This window comes from Emydura macquarii, unplaced genomic scaffold (genome assembly GCF_026122565.2).
Source record: "Emydura macquarii macquarii isolate MOO-44397 ecotype Brisbane River unplaced genomic scaffold, CSIRO-AGI_Emac_v2 contig_18, whole genome shotgun sequence".
Classification (NCBI taxonomy): domain Eukaryota; kingdom Metazoa; phylum Chordata; order Testudines; family Chelidae; genus Emydura; species Emydura macquarii.
Window position 1 is genome coordinate 2,980,824 of NW_027130155.1, and position 17,738 is coordinate 2,998,561.

The 17,738-nt window shown below is 37.7% G+C and overlaps 1 protein-coding gene across 1 annotated transcript; it reads left to right on the top strand.

Moving 5' to 3' along the window:
• The first annotated feature begins 352 nt into the window (after positions 1 to 352).
• Positions 353 to 17,196, top strand: SLC33A1 (solute carrier family 33 member 1). Its single transcript, XM_067549103.1, has 6 exons — positions 353 to 1,715; positions 5,439 to 5,629; positions 6,410 to 6,594; positions 7,904 to 8,021; positions 8,572 to 8,787; positions 11,227 to 17,196. The coding sequence occupies exons 1-6, from the start codon at positions 950 to 952 to the stop codon at positions 11,392 to 11,394; spliced, it is 1,644 nt and encodes a 547-aa protein (XP_067405204.1). The 5' UTR covers positions 353 to 949; the 3' UTR covers positions 11,395 to 17,196.
• Positions 17,197 to 17,738: the final 542 nt, after the last annotated feature.

Here is a 17,738-nt window from a genome sequence, read left to right on the forward strand (position 1 = left end):
CGAGAGAGGGCGGGGAGAAGCAGGGCAGGTAGGCTGTGAGGGTGGAGGAAGGTCCCACGGGAAGTTGAGCGGACAGGATGCAGAGCTGCAAGTGGTTTCTAGAGGTGGCCAGCGGGGGCGCTGCCGCGGTTCGGGGAGTAGCTCCAGCAGACGGCCAGAGGGGGCGCTGCTCCGTGTTTGCGGGTGGAACGGCGTTAAACAGCGGCCTCGTTTTACACAAACGTCATCCGCCTCCCCACCAATGGAGAGGGACCACGCCTGCTAGGCGCTGCTGCCGCGGCATTTCCGCTCTTTTCCCCTCTATGCCGGCGAGTGTTTCCGGGGGAGCCATTACAGAACGGACCCAACCGGGCAGGTGAGCCGGAAGTGCTTATGTGGTAGCTCCCAGTGAGAGGCTTGGTGTGGCAGAAAGCGGCCGGGCCGGAGGGAAGGGGAGAGCGGAGTGACGCGACTCATGCGCGAAGATCACGCAGTAGGAGAGAGGAGCCGGAAAGGGAGCGACCCCCCTCTCCCGCGCGGTACACGCTGACCAGCCCCCCCGGCGGAGTGGAGGTACCCCCCGTACACGTTGACCGGCTGAGCGGAGCCCCCCCGGAGCGCGTACACTTCTTCCCGCCAAAGGGAAGAGGAGCTGAACTTCCTTGTCCCTTCTCGCCACACAAGAGGTGATCCAGGGAGTGGCGAATTGATGCTGTCCCAAGCCCGGCGAGCTGAGGGCACTGGAACTCCTCTGCCCTATGGTGGGGAAAGCTGAGCACCTCCTCCCTCAAAAGCCTGTGCCTGTGGGGGAGTAGAGTTGTATATGCCCATCCCGTGCTGGCCTGCGGTGGGCAGAGCTGGGAACTTGCATCCCAAGTGACCTGCAGTGGCAGAGCTGCACTTGCCACAAATACGATTTTAGGGAGCAGTGGATCCCTTCCCCAAAACGGCCCCGGACTTCGTGTGCGACATGAGCCCAACCATCTCTTACAAGGACAGCAGCCGTCAGCGCCGCCCTGGCAGTTACCACCAGCCTGTGGACATGCAGATCAAGCCTCCACCAATGGCTTTATATGGGGATAATCACATTGAGAGACTAGGAGAAGATGATACAGAGGCACTGCTCCAGGAACTTAACTCACCATCCTGCGTGGTACCCCAGGGCTATCGGGCAGAGCTGGGTAATATCCTGCTTCTCCTTTTTCTCTATGTGCTGCAGGGTATCCCTCTGGGGCTGGCAGGCAGCATCCCACTCATCTTGCAGAGCAAGAATGTCAGCTACACGGACCAGGCTTTTTTCAGCTTTGTTTTTTGGCCTTTCAGTCTGAAGTTACTCTGGGCACCATTGGTGGATGCAGTCTACTTCAAGAGCTTTGGCCGCCGCAAGTCCTGGCTGGTGCCCACTCAGTACATCCTGGGTTTTTTTATGATGTACTTGTCCACACAGGTAGACTTCCTGTTAGGGGATGAGGGCAAGAGTCCTGATGTGGTGGCTCTCACTATGACTTTTTTTTTGTTTGAGTTCCTGGCAGCCACACAGGACATTGCTGTGGATGGCTGGGCACTGACTATGTTGTCCCGGGAAAATGTGGGCTATGCTTCCACTTGCAACTCTGTTGGCCAAACAGCTGGTTACTTCTTGGGAAATGTCTTGTTCTTGGCCCTTGAATCTGCCTCCTTCTGTAACAAATACTTGCGGTTTCAACCTCAACCCAAAGGAATTGTTACCCTTTCAGGTATCATCTATATAATATTCAAATCATGATAGTGGTAATGGATCTTGGAACCTTGCATCTCTGCTTTAAAGGTTCGAATGTTATCCAGGTTGAAAATTGTTTGGTCTAGGTGAAATGTATGGTCTTAATCTAGGTCCCAGTGGATAAATGAGTGCAATTGGCAATCTCTGTAGAGAGGCTGAGCAGGAAGGTCACTACCCCTTAAACTTAGAGGTCATCCTTCTAGCATCCTTCAGGGTTAAGGCACACTAACAGAGTGTTGTGGTGAAACTTTGAATTGTTTTGGAAAATTTCAATACGTGGGCTTTCATAAGAACAGAGGAATTTCAGTTTTCAGAGTTGTCAGGTCAGCACTATTTGAACTTTAAAGATTTACTCTATATAGGTCAAATTACCTTATGGCTATTTAGAGCTGATCCTTCTCTAGACAAACATATTCTTTTTCTTTCGTGCTGATCTTTTCCAAGATTATTCCTGCAAATACAATATGATTTATATTGTTGTTTGTTTTATGTTGGCCCCACAAATATAAATGTTCAGGGTTAGATGTGCTAAGAATCTTCCAAGCCTTATTAGTGGAAATATAAGTAACAATATTTCTTTTTAAAAAAATCACAGATCCTAGTGACCTGACAGTGCCCCGACTGTTAGGTCAGGATTTAGGGATATGCTGTTTTTCAGGGAGTGTGTATATGTAGGCTGTGTTTATTAGGTCTCGCATCTGACGAAGTGGGTTGCAGCCTATGAAAGCTTATGCCTGCAGAAATTAAATTTGTGAGTCTTTTAAAGTGCTATGGGACTCTCGCTGTTCTTATTAGGTATGTTGCCCAAGTATTTCAGAAGTAGTTAAAGCACGGGTGTTTTGTATGTGCTGTGACAAGCTCGAGCATTGGCAACTAAACTCAAGGGACTTGGATAACTCAGAGGATCCAAATTGGGAACTGTTCCAGGTCACTGGTTCAGAGTGACCATGTTTGGCAGTGAACTGAAACTTTTAAACATGGGTTGGCTATTTAAGTTGAATGATCACTTTTCATTTGTGGCTATGTCACGAAAACACCACCACATTTAGCACCCCAGAGCAGCCTCAGCAGAGAGGCTGAAGAACCTGAACTCTCCTCTTCCCTCTAGAGGTGGGTTTTCCAGTTTAGAGTTAACGGGGGCTTGTGCTGTTTGACCATATGCTTTACCTATTCTGTGAATAAATGGGGGATTTCAGTCTCCACGGTGATGAACCGATCCCTTACCCAAGCACTAAAATTCTCATGACTTTTGTTTTAAGTTCCCGAATGCTAATTTATATAGGAAAAAATACTATCATTATAGTGACAGTACTGCTCTGGGTGCTGCACACGTGGTAACAGGCTTGTGTGTGCACTCATCAAATGGAACTACATTTCCTTGGGTTGGTGCTCTACTGTTTTCCCTCCTGCAGCTTCCTTGTTTCCCCAGTTCTGACACTTTCCTGGCTCCTTCCACCATGATTTTGTGATGGGCTGTTCTTCTTCCAACAGTTGCCAGATAAGGGTGTGTGTTCCTGTTTTGCTAAGAAGGTTCCGTTCTGCGCCACAATATTCAGGTCACCTTAGTTGACATGAGTAGTATTATTTACAAAAGAGATCTGTGACTATTATGTAAACATTCATTAAGAAAATAACCAAACCTGTTCAACTTGTCCTTGAATGCTAAACTGAGTGATGGTGGGAAAGGCAAGTTACCTCAGTACACTTAATCATTTGAGCTAGGGAAATAAACATTGAGAAATGTAAAATCTCTCAAATAAATTTTACACTATAATTTAATCTTTAAAATAACACTTTTTTCCATTAGTATACTTGGAAGTAATCAATGTCTTAAATGTTGGCACTAGCAAGAACCCTAAAAAAAATGATTTATTGGTTGGACATAATTTTAATGACTGTAGAATAAGATTCTAGGATGATTGGATTAATAACCACTTAATCGCCTCAACATGTTTCACTTTTGAACTTTTATCATCCTGGAATACTGGAATAAGTGTAATTCATGTATGTGCTCTCTTAGACGCAAGCTTATTAGCCTTCAAGTGATATTTGCAAAAGATTTGTCAAATTTCCCCCTCTGCACACTGATCAGCAGTGGACACTTTGGATGGCCAGATATGTTACTTTCACCAAGTTAAATTTAAGCTTTGCAATCTTAATTAATAGTTCATTTGATTTCTATTTGTTGCTGCATTCTTTTCTCAGCTAAACTAATCACTGCAGCTGATGCAAACTGATGGTATTCACTTGATTAGAGGCTTGTGTAATAAAATAGGAATATATTTGTGATTATAACTTTGAACATTATCACAAATCTAATAAATTAGTCTATTAGCATTGCAGTAGCAATTCTACCCTGTGACCCCTTTCTGCACGATTACAACATGCAGTTTTTAGATACACTGTCAAATTGTTGTGCATGCAGAGACCACTATTAGAACAGCACAATGAAAACTCATACTTTACTTCATATAAAATGTAACTTTGAGGCCCCTATGTTTCTTTCTGGAGAAGGTAATCTAGGAAAATGGTACTAACAAATCAACAATGTGAAACCGCCTGCCCTTTTCCTTTTTACTGAAATATTTAAAGAGGGAAGCATTATGGAGGCAGCAAACAGGAGAAAATAGTTTAGATCACTTTCTTCTCTCATCCAGCAATATTAAGAAGTGGTAAAATAGTTTGTGTGTGACTTATTTTCTTAACTTCCAATGATTCACAGTGGTGTCTGACAATAGTGGCCTGCTCTAGGCCCTTCACGCTGTGTACTGTCTAGTTATGGCAAGGGCATCTCTGGCCCTTGGAGCTGCCCAGAATCAGGAGAACATAAAGGTGGCTTAAAGCCACCTTACCTTTTCCCTGGCTATCCTCTGAGAGGTACAGCACAGAATATCACCCTAGGTGATTTAACTTACAATAGTTGATTGGTAACTTTCTGAATTATTAAAACATGCTTTTTACTATTCCTCCCTTCTAAACCAAAACTTATTGATATAATTCCCCCTCCAATGAAAGTATTGTAGTATAGTGATGCAAGTATTGTAGTATAGTGACTTTTTTTAATTGACTGACTATTTTGATTACTTTTCATCTGTGGCTCTGATACATTTTAAACCTAAATCTTTCTATGACCCTTGTGATATAGGTAAATATAATCCTCATTTTATGGGTGTAGAACTGAGGCACAGAGAAGTTGTTAGTTCAAGGATACACAATAAATCAGTGGCAGAATTGAGAATGAACATTTGGATTCTTGTTTTCCCATCCTATTCTCTAACCACTATACAGTGCTTTTCCCTTAAAATAGTTTGAGATCTTCTGGGATAAAAGGCTATACATAAATTCAAAAATTCTTAAAAGCTCACATTTTACTTTCACCCCAGATTCTCTCCTCCCCAACATGCTCACTGAGCTAATATACAAAACTTCCCTGTAATGATACTAGTTTGTCATTTTTCCTCCAGATAAAGTTGGGAACCAACAGTTGGTTACAGACTTAAGAACATTTATGTCAGTTTTGGGGGTTACATGGGTTTTAAAATTATGTTGATACTCATGGTTGGTATGATTGTAATTCCTGCCTACTAAAGTATCCATGTATATTCTTGAAGAATAGTAATTATATTTACCATATTGAGCTAATAATTAACAAAAGTAGATGGTGATGTATTTGAATTATGATGAGATAATTTACTTTCAGATTTCCTATTTTTCTGGGGAGCTATCTTCTTAATAACTACCACTTTAGTTGCCCTCTTGAAAAAGGAAAACAAGGAAGTAACACCATCAAAAGAAGAAACAAAAGGCATCACCGATACATACAAACTGCTCTTCTCGATAATCAGAATGCCAGCAGTTCTTACTTTCTGTATCCTGATTTTAACAGCAAAAGTAAGTAAATATACTTCTGAATAATAATTGATAACATGTGGGCCATGTTTAGAAACTGTATTCCTCTTTCATGGCAGAAAAGGGATTTTTTTCACTGTTTATATGTTGTAAATTATCTAAAGTACATAGTTCATATAATGTTTTTGAGTAGAGTTCTACAAAAGATTTTCATCTAAACCACCTGTTTTTAATGTTTTGATATGAATTAGATACATTGTTTACATATTGAAAAGATATTTTAAAAATTAGAGTTGCAATGTGGTTGCAACTTCTGTATGAAATTCTGATTGTATCTCCAGTATATTGGCAAGGCTAAGTATTTCCTCTAATTTGGAATTCTAAAACCTAATCTGCAATTTGGAGAATACTTGGGTATTTACAGGGTCTTTGGAATTCTGTGGCACTGTAGATTTAATTTCTATGGCAAACAAAATTGTGCAATATAGGTTTCCATAATTTTATTTTGATAGTCTTCATTGTTAATTGCAGCATTCATATGACCATGAAATTTGTTGCTGCTTTTAACCTTCTCTGTATGGCTTTGCACTCTGCTCATTGCAGTATCAAGTGCAGGAGGCCTCCCATGCAGAATTTGCAGCAGGATTGGACCTCTATTAGGAAGTAAACCATAGGAAAAAACCAAAAAAAACCAAATCGTATTTAATTTTAATTGCCAAACTACTCAGTATTAAATAATATTTGAAGAAATTTAATTTTGATAGTCTAGCTAAATTTGTTACTGGGTTTCAGGTTTTATAGTCTTTATAACTTACATTGCAGGTTGGCTTCTCAGCAGCTGATGCAGTAACAGGACTTAAATTGGTGGAAGAAGGAGTACCTAAAGAACACTTAGCTCTACTAGCTGTTCCAATGGTACCTTTACAGATAATATTGCCTCTGATCATCAGCAAATACACAGCAGGTCCACAGCCATTGAACACATTTTACAAAGCTATGCCTTTTAGGTAAAGAAGTAGATGATAGATTTTTGCTTTGCATTTCTATAAAATGTATTTGAGTTGTATATTCTGAATAAATAAAAATTATTAATATGACTTGAAGGTTGTACTTTTCAAACATGCATATTTCTTTGTCTGTAAGTTAATATTCTCATAGTAAACTTGCCCAGATTTCATTTACAGGGCTGAATTTTTCCCTCAAGTACATCTGTGCAACTTCTGTTGAAGCCAACTAGTGTTGGGCATGTGTATTTGAGAATAGGATTGTGTCCCTTTACTTCAAGCAAGATGTACGTCTGATGGCACAGGGTGATATTCTTCCACCCTTACTCAAGTAGTACCTTACGCTGCAATTAGTTTTACTAAAATCAGTGGCAGTATTTGTATAGCAAGGTACTTCTCAGTGTAAGGATGGAAAAATCTGGTCCATAACTAGTAATCCAAAACATTTCATCTGCTAAATCCTACTTGATATACTCATGCTACTAGTCTAGTAGTCCCATATACTTCATTGGGTTCAGTTGTGACAATAAGGGAAACAGTAATAGCCCTATTTATGCAATGTGGGAGCATCAAGGATGAGAAATTTAACATTTGCATTTTTTGGCTCTTGAACGTCTAAAATTGACACACTGTTGTCTACTCTTTAATATCCTTCTTCTTAAATTTAGAAAAAGGGAATTAGATTTTGCTGATTTCACTGTGTATACAGTCAAACAAATGGAACGCCACAGTGATGCAACAGCACAAAACCACATCTATACAGCTAACATCAATATTGAATACTTACATTATTCAGTGATTCATAAATAGTATCATTCCAGTTTTATGCATTTAAAGTTCAGACTTTTTTTTCAGGATATGTATGTATAAAGGTCTTACTCTTTTTTTTTCTGCAATTTAAAAAAGATATCTTTTGCTCTTGTGTAACTCAAAAATGAGTAAATAGTGTTTGCTCCAAATTAAAAACAAAAAAACAGACCCTTAGCTGAATTGTGTGGTTAATTTAACGCAAAAGAAATCTTTTCTGAAAGTAATGAGCATTTGAAGATGGAGATGGTTATTTCTGTATCATTCACTGCCAAGCAAAATTAGCTTTAGTATGAAATGTTTACAACTTCAGTTACTTATATATAAGTAATTCAAATGAGTTTGATTTATAATCTTTCAGATAAATTAATTCACATCACTGACTATTTTAAAAAGCATCTTTGTACACACATGAATGCAGTAGGTTTTGCAAGATACGCAGTGATTCATGCCCACATATTTGCATTCAAAAACTAGAATTAAATTCTGTCCCTCTTTGTTTCAGGTTACTGCTAGGCTTGGAATTTGCTCTTTTGGTTTGGTGGACTCCTAAAGTACAACATGAAGGAGGATTTCCTATCTATTACTATATTGTGGTGTTGCTGAGTTATGCTTTACATCAGGTAACAAGTTGCTACATTTTGTCCTCATAAAGATAGTCCATTCCTGCCCCCTGCAGAAAGATTGACGTTCATGTAGCTCCATAAAAGTACACAGAAATGAATGTGAGATCCCTGCCCTAAAGAGCTTACAAAGTTGCATTTTATTGACTGTTAGGAATAGCACGATGGGTTGAATACAAAGCCTATTGACTTCAGTGGGCTTTGAATTGGAGCCAGTGTTTATGAAGTGTCTTGAAATATCTGATTGACAACTCTATATTTATAAAGCATATTTAATCTGGTCTATCACACTTGAAATGTATCTCATATAATTCCAAAATATCTGAGGCTTGGTCTTCTTACATATGAGCCAAAGCAAATGGCAAGATTCCCTCCCATTGTTAAATATAGACAAATCCTTACCACAAAGCAACTTTTCTACTGACAACTGCACAGATCTCTCGAAGAACTGCAATAATATAAAATAAATGTTATTAGATTTCAAGTAAACTGTTTTAAGTCTAAAAACAGATAAGAATAATTTAATCAACTTTATTATTTGCCCCATCAGATTACATTGTACAGCATGTATGTTGCTATAATGGCTTTCAATGCCAAAGTTAGTGATCCATTGATTGGAGGAACATATATGACACTCCTAAACACAGTGTCGAATTTAGGAGGAAACTGGCCTGCCACAGTAGCTCTTTGGCTTGTGGATCCACTTACAGTGAAAGAGTGTGTAGGAACACAGGACCAGAGTTGTGGAACTACAGCTGCTGCAGAAGTAAGTATGGAAAGTGTGATGGTCTCCACTCTGATGCTTGTCTAAATATTATAATAATGGTTTCTCTTACTGTCTTCCACATTCCAAGGCCTTCAAAATGTCTCATATCCAGTTGTTTTTATATTAAACTTCCACTAACATGAAGTTATTAAACACACATATAAGCTGCTATTGGAAAACTACATCTTCAGGATGTTTACTTCTTTCTTTATATATTGGGGGGGGGGGGTGTTAACAGGGAGTTAGGGGTGTGTGGAGAAAGGAGAATGAGAATAAGAGATTTCTCAGGGATGTGGTGAAGGACTGAACTGGTAGCAGGAGTACAGAGTATGTGGGTACACTCCTCAAGCCTGGGCAGACAGGAATCTTTGACAGGCTCAGCTTGGAATGTTGTGATTAGATACTTTTTATTTATTTATTTTATTTTTGGCAGGATATATTCCCTCCCTTCCATATTTCTTTTCCTCTCTTTCTTCCCTACAGGGTTTCAGTTTTGCCTTCTGTTTCTTTCTTTCTAATTTGACTTTCTTTTCTTTACTCTCCGATTTTTTGATCATCCCTTCTTCCTGGCCAAGTGATAATTCACTGATTTGAGAGCAGTGATATTGGCTATGCTCCCACTCTCTTAAATACTCTTGCGGCTGTTTTGTAGAATAGAACATGCTGTGCTACTGCACACAGAATAGAGCAAAACAGCACAAGCACAACTGAAGAACTTTAGGGAAATGAGAGCTTCAAATTCATGTCTTTGCTGAAGCAAAAAATAACTTGCAGCTTGTAACACACTTGCATTTGGTCAAATCTCTTGTTTTTTTGCTCATGGCTCAAACTTCATCCTAGAAGGCCCTTAAGTATTTAGAATACTGTTTGGGCTGTGTTAGAAACACACCAATTGCACAGAGCATTTTAGGGATATAAATATTGGATCCAAGCAATAGGTATGGAGCAGAGCAGGATTTCTTTGAGACAGAGCAACTCTACATCCTGGAAAAAGTTTGATTCTAGCCTCAGTAAATCTGTGCTTTATAGGTATACTTCTCTTCATTCCCTCTACTAATTAAATCACCCATTCCCTCACCCTTGTCCCTGAACTAGGTGAATAAATCTCTTCCTCCTCCAGTCAGTTTTCATATCTCCCTTGTTTTTACTGCTTCCTTTTGCTTCTCTGGTCCCTGTCCACATGTCATGGTCAGGCCAGCACTTCAGAGGAGGCAGTTTGCTTTCAGTACTTTCTCATTCCTGTTAAATGCATAGTGACTGCAGTGAATTAGCACAATAAACACACACTGGAGGGGGGAAAAAGGGAAGTGCTTTTTAAAAAGGTATAAGGAAACATAGCTATAGATACCAAGCTATGGGGATATGCCTACAATAGCTGTAAAAAAAAAAATGAATACATGATGTTGTAGATCAGCAGACAATATACAAGAGGTCTGTAATACAATATAATGCAATGGTCTGACTTTTAAAAATTAGTCTAGGGTTCTGAAATGTTGGAAATGTGAACATTTTTTCGTGAGCTTCCGAATACTGATTGGAATTTTTCCATCTTTCTGCAATGCAGAAGCTTGGCATAGTAGGTTGTTTTTGTTTTGTTTTTTGGTAACTGAATTGATCCCTTAGGCCTCATATTGCCTCTTCTTCAAAAGCACATGAGGGAAAAGGTAATTTAATAAACGCTGCGGCGTTCTTGACATCCAAGAGAAGGGAGTGAATAGTAAAGAGGAATTCAGAGATCAGTGGGCATTGAAGCCCCAAACCAAGAAGATCATAGCTGTTGCTCCTGGTTAAGTTACTGCCTCATGAAGAGGAGTTCTCTGACTAAGGTTCCCCCCTGTGTTCCTAGTGTTCATACTCACATTGGATGCCAGCCTATGGTTGCTGTCTGTGACCCTACTCTAGAGGCAGGAACACAGATAACCATGGCAGTTGCTGCTGTTTGTAGCAGCATTGACTTTCTGTGAGTCTTGGTGTAGGTACTATATTGTATTGGGGAAGATATACCTCTTAGTGTGGCACCTATCACTTCCCTGATCCTACCAAACTTTCTTCTTGGCCAAGGAACTACATGGTGGTTTTTTGGTGGGAAGAGGAGGGGTTATGAAAGAAGAAAAGGCAACTACAGCGTATGGAAAGGGTAGCATCCCACTTTCTACTCCACAGTGTTGCACATTTGCTTTCAACATAGTGGGTTGGGGTTTTTTTGGTGCCCTTTTCTTCATGTAGGGAATGTGAAGGCTACTTGATTAGCTTTACAATAAACCAGGAAAGGCTGATTTTTTTTTTAAATTGGGCATCTGAAATGTGTGCTTATGTAAACTATAGTTAAATAACAGCAGAAGTCCTTTATGTATTTGAATTTTAAGCACTTTTCTCACTGCAAACAAATACTGGGTAAATGTTTCAATTGTTTAATAAATATTTTTGTTTCTCTCACAGCTCTGTACAAAACTTGGTGGCTCTTGTGTTACGACGCTGGATGGTTATTATGTAGAATCCATAATATGCATTGCTTTGGGATTTGTCTGGTGGTTCCTTTTTGGGCCCAAACTTAAAAAGCTGCAGGATGAAAAACAATCTTCATGGAAGTGCAAGAGGATCAATTGATGTAATTTAAATACTGGGTGGGACTAGCAGGGTTGTTAGAGTTTAGTTTTAGTGCAGAGACATTTAATGCTCAATAAAAGGAGTATACATATTTTTAAAATGCCAAATGATTGGAAAAACTAAGTGTGCTAGAAGTGGCATGTGTGTATGTGATACCATTTGCCCTGTGTGAAAATCTAGTTAAGGTCAGAAAAGTAATTCTCAAAAATGGCATGTTTATACTACATATATATGTCCTCTAGCTTCAGAGTCATGGCTGCCTTTATCTGTTTATACAAGCAACACTTAAATTGCAGTGCAGTAGCTATAGAAGAGCAAACTGTTCAGCATAGCTGAAAATGCTGTTTTTGAGATATAAGTTCTGTATACTCTTTTAAAGAAGAAAAAATTAAGCAGAAATAATTTGGTTTGATAAATTAACAAATTGGCCTTGGGAGTGCTGTCATTTAAAAGACTATCAATTTAACTTGTAAACTATGCATATATAAAATAGCAGTGATTGAGGAAGAATAAATGTAGAACACATGTCATTTTCTTATCACTTTCCCGACCATAACCACACTTCTAGGGATGAAAGTGTATTTAAAAGCCTCTTTTAAATGTATTTTCTGGCTTTTATAAGCTTTAAAGATTTATAGAAACAAAATATTTTTTATAAATTGAAAGCTACGCTTTTTAATTTATTGCCTCCTCTTGTTTCAAGGCACTTTGTTGATTTAATTTTTGAAACAGTTTTTTGCAGTAAAACTGGTATGAGGTGGGATTTATGTCAAGAGTGCCGCACAATGCCCTTAGTAAGCCTTGAGTGTTGAAGGGTCAGATCAAGTGTTGAAGCTGTTCTTTGTGTTAAAGGCTAGGCTTCAAAGTAATAAAAGCTCACATAATCCTTACTGGGTTCTATTTGTATTTTTGAGGGAGAAGTGTGACTGGCCATGTAGTTCTTGCATTAAGTGAGAATTGAAACATACAGATTAAAAAAATGAGTGAGAAGTCATAAACATTGTTGTATAGTCCAAAGAGAAGGGTAATCAAAAGACATTCAGTGCCTTTGTAAGATATAGTGTGTGGTGCAGATAAAATTGCTCATTATGGCATGTTAACCTGTTAAGAAGTAACTACTGTACCAAACAAGTTATGTTGCATCATCTACAATAGTTGTATCAAAAACTCATAAACTGGTACTTTCTAATTGAGATTTGCTTGCTGCGTTCATTACCATCAGATGAATTATCACTAAGACACTCAAGAAGCTGCATAATATACTGTCCATCGTGAGAAAGGGCATTTTTCTATTTTGTTGGATGTATGTTGTACATCATTACTTCAATTTAAAGATATTAAAAAATACCTTTTTAAGGGGTATGACAGGTAGGTCAATAGTCAGTTCCTTATAATACTGTGATGTCTTACAAAATTAAATATCAGATGTTCTACCTGTCTTGTGCTTTTAATATTTTTAAAGGAAACCACTTTTTTGCTGAAATATAAATTAACATTAATTCTTGATTCTAATTGAATTAGAATAAAACATAATGATAGGGTGGGTTTTTTTTTTTTTTTCAGGTCTGAGAGTAAAATATTATTGGTACGAGTTGGGAGGGAAGGTTTGGGAGACTGTTTCAATACAAAAGATTGCTCCCTTACCTTCTCCAACACCCCAAAAAAGTAAAAAAGAGCTTGCATTGGGTTGGATGTTATCAGAGAACAGAGGCACAGAGTTGAGACATAGCTGGAGTTATGAACTCATTTCCCCTTGCTGCAGTGTGTTGGTCCAGTTTAGCAATAGGCTTAATAGCACATTATCTCTGTTTTAAATCTCTTCAAATAACTGATTAAGAATCAAGCCTATTGCCTTGAATATAAAAGCACAGCCCTCTTCTGAAATATTTTCATTTTCCAAAATCTTTAAGATAAAGCTTCATTTATTTGCATTAAGTTCAATCCATTGGTGTCTGCTGGATAAGTGCAAACAGAATATATTGCAGGCTTTAGTAGCATATGAAAGTAGTTGTCCATTTTCATCATGACCAGAAATCCTCTAATTACTTGATTATGGCTTTTACTTTTTGCCTGCTTTTATAAAAACTTCTGGACTGCAGAATATAGACAACTAAAGACAGACATTTTACAGTTGTCCCTCCTTTTGCAATTCTGTATTATATATATTCTGTTTCTACATGTGTCAAGGTGACTCTTATTAATAAGATACTACAAATGCAAAATATTTTAATTGATGCATCAGAGCAACTTTGCAATTTCAAAATAAAATTAAAACGAAAATCAATAGTAAAACAAAGTAATATATTTGAAATATACTTTGTTAAAGACAGCTTAATAACTATTTGCAATGTCTGGTCTGTCAAATGAAGGAATATCTTGTTTCACTTTTATGTACCAGTGTTGCTGTGTTTTAACATGCTTAAATTGGAAATGCTGTGGTTATCATTTGTGGGGGAGATTGCTAAGTGAGCCTGTTAATGGTACGTTTTCTCTCTCATAAAGAGGAATAAATTGCTGTTTTGAAGGGGAGAAATTAAACATCTAAAAATATAACCATCAGAGATGCTAAAAATGGTAGCTACATTTTATTAACATCTAGATGTGCACAGATTTCAACTTGCATGATGAAAGAACTTTTTACTACTTAATATTTAAATAGGAAATTGGGGAAAGTGAAGCATATTTTAGGTACTATTATATGGAACCATGGCATAATGTAAATGGGTAAATATATTGCGTCTTAGTCACTAGATGTTTTATGGCACTACGTAAATAGACTTCTCCACAACACATCCAGGGAGCAGAATGGCTAGTGATCAATAGCATATGGAAACTTGCACATCTAACTCATTAGTCTAAATCTAATTCTGGATGGCAGTGACCAAAAGTCATTCTAATTTGCCACCTATAATAAGGATCTCAACCAAATAAGTTGGCGTTCTCGGACCATTTTTTAGCAGGTAGGTGTTTTTGTCATAAATATCACCTTCAAAATTGGTACTCTTGTTTGGCAGTCACAGCAAGGACTTGAAGGATTGAAGGGCCATGCAAACTGAAGTTTACCTGCCTTGTTTCTAGATGTGTCTCCAGAACAGAGTTGAAGTGCATTGGATGGTCAGTGTGGGAATGTTCTTGTATCCATTTTGTGAAGAGATTTTTTTTTTGTGTGTGTGTGGACTCTGGTGCTCTCAATCCAATATCCTTTCACAAGCCTTTAAACTTTTTTCCCTTTTTTTAAATTAACGATTACACAGTGTCTCAAGTTGCTTAGAAATACTTGTTCTTAACTTGCACTCGAGTTGATTAGAGTATCAACTTTTGTGACGTATCAATAATAGTTTTCTGTAATGTTGTAATATTTCATTGTAGTTTTGGGAAATTACATTGACAGCTACCTAAAAACAAACACCCTCGTGATTTGAAACATGATATAAATATATAATTGGATGATAAGGGATGATGTAGAGATCCTGAGTCCTGATAAAACAGGAAAGGAAGATGTTAGATCTGGGGTTCTCAACTTTTAATGAGCCAGGCCCCGCCCAAACTTGTTTTAGTACTCGAAGCCATGCTTCACAAAATGAGATTTGCCAGTGAAATCAAGATGGAACTAGAGCTATTAATACATTGATTCTAATAAAGGGGATTCTACTTTAAATAAATTGGAGGCAAGATCAAAAGACAAACTGTGCATAGGATAGGAAACTTTTTAAAAGGACAGACCTTAATACCCAAGTTTTCAGGGCAGTATCTCTGTGTCAGCATCAAAGAGTGCTAGCAGGTGCTGCAATCCTGTATGCCAGGTCACAATGACACTTACTTACATTTGGCCTTGATGACCCTCTGTCATGATGCAGGAATGGCCAAGCCAATTTGAGTGGTTGCAACCCTGTGTGTCAAGTTGCAATGTTGCTTGCTCATGCACTCATAATGCCACTCGTTCAAATTTGGCCTGGCCTCCCCTTCATTGTGATGGCTGGGCCAAATTTGAGCTAGTGGCATTGTGACCCTATGAATGAATAGGAAGGCTTGCTGCTGTCCCCTCCCCCCTGTTGAGAACCCGTTACACAGTCAGCATATCAGAATAGATCTTATTGCATTAATCCAATGAACATTTTAGGATTCGATCCTGCAAGGTGCTGAGCACCCTCATCTCCTATTTGAAGACTGTAGGAATTGAGGGTTTGCAGCATCTTGCAGGAGAGTTCAGGATCTTGCAGGACCAGTCCTTCGTATACTTAATCTACCATTTTTACACATTGTCTAAAGCTATGGCAAAGCGATGCTTTGAAGGCTGTCTGTACATGGTTGAGTGTATGATATTTTATAATTTATTAAATGTTCTGATATAAATTACTACCTTGTAATTCTATCAGTAAATATCCAGGTTTAGAGGATTTACATTTTGTGAACTCAACTTATAATGAACAAAAATCAAGTAAACTGAAATGTTGTAAAATGCTCAAACTTACTACTAAGTAGAACAAATTTCAAAGAACATTTTCCAGTGAAAATCCTACAATACACAGTTACCTTCTATTTCATGTTACTAGATCTACAAGGCTGAAATCTGTTGTGTGAAGTATTTTAAGTTTGAACCGTCTACATATCATTAAAAGGTTCTTGATACAGGAACTTTCTTTTTACTGTTGCCTTGGTTTATAAGTTTCTGACTGAACTCTGTACTGTATCTGAAATGTCATGACCATATTGGTATTGTCTAATGTACTGCTTTTTCCGAAAGAAGCCTAAATTGGTAATTTGAGACAAAGAATTGTAAGATATAAAAGTGGATATAATTCTTGGTATGTTTATCATTACTTCTATACTGTTTACACAATTCTTAATGAAAGTTGGTAGAATGTACTGCATAAATGAACCTCTTCAAATTCAGCACTGGGGAGAAGCAATTTCAGCAATTGGCTGATATCCAGGATTCCTGGTTAAGAATGAATTTATTATGAAATTCAGTTATTGTTGAACTAATATAGGGAAAACAATAAAATATAGTAATGTATATGCTGTAATATTTCAAAAATCATTGTTTTTCTATTAACTGTACTATCCTGGAGATACATGTTAATAAATGGGGCGATTTCATTATTCTATGTAGTGTGCTTATGATACAAGAGAAATAAAACACACATTACCATTTTAAAATACTATTGTTTAATTTACTTTAAAGTGAATATTGATCTTGTTAAACTGAAACCAAACTACAGTGAAACCATAACTAAAATGCACACGATGAACCATTGCAAATGGTTGATTTTATTTAGTTACCACCAAGTTAGTTTTCCATGTTAGCAAAATTGTTTTTAAAAATATTTTTGTTAAAATTATTTATTATTGTTTGTAATGGTGTGGCTGTGTTAATCCCAGGATATGAGCAAGACAAAGAGGGAGAGGTAATATCTTTTATTGGATTAACTTTTGCTAGTGGAAGAACTCTGTGACACTTGAAAGCTTGTGCCTTCCACCTGCAGAAGCTGGTCCAGTAAAAGATATTACTTCACCCACCTGTGTCTAAGAGTTTCCAGAACAAATGTAATAAATCCTTAAAATCATTCACTTATTGAAGTGTGACAAGACACCAGATGATTACATGATCACCATTAGAATGCTGAATTTATGGAAACATTAGACTGGAAGATCTATGGACTTTTTTGTTCCACTTATGTCAGTAATGTGATGCTACAATTTAGATGTTTCTATTTATTTTGTGGATTTCACTTTCTTTTGCAATGAAAGCACTTCTTGAAGTAGTTTTATTTTTTTTCCAAAATAAAGGATAATTAAATACATAGTTGGTGGTAACTGGTATTGTACACTAATGAACAGGAGAAATGAGTAGTACAAATGCATTCTACTACATATAGCATTTGTTGTTGTGTCTTTTTTTCTAAGATCCTGTCGTCTCCAAACTGCCAAATCCTTTCTGTCAATCTCTCTGAGCTTCAAATTATTCTTAAAAAGATTTGAGTTCTGTTTACCTCCCTACTAACTTTTGCATGGGTGGAGGAAATTAAAGTAACAACTTACAATGATGTTAATCAAAATTAACTCTGAAATCAGTAAAGTTGCAGTGATGTAGCATTATTGTGAGAAACAGCCAGTATCTATTGGCCTAGTACTACCTACACTATCAGATTGTTTTTTTCAGGATTCCTCTCTTCATACTATTAGTCATACACTTTTCATAGCTCTTACAAAAGCAAAGCTATAGCTTTTAAAGGTGACCTGCGAAGGAAGAAAGTGGTTCTGTGCCCCTTTTCCTTTTTTGCTGCTTTATTGGGTATAGAGGTCTGAAAGGTATTTTTAAAGCTCTTTTTCTTCTGCTCATT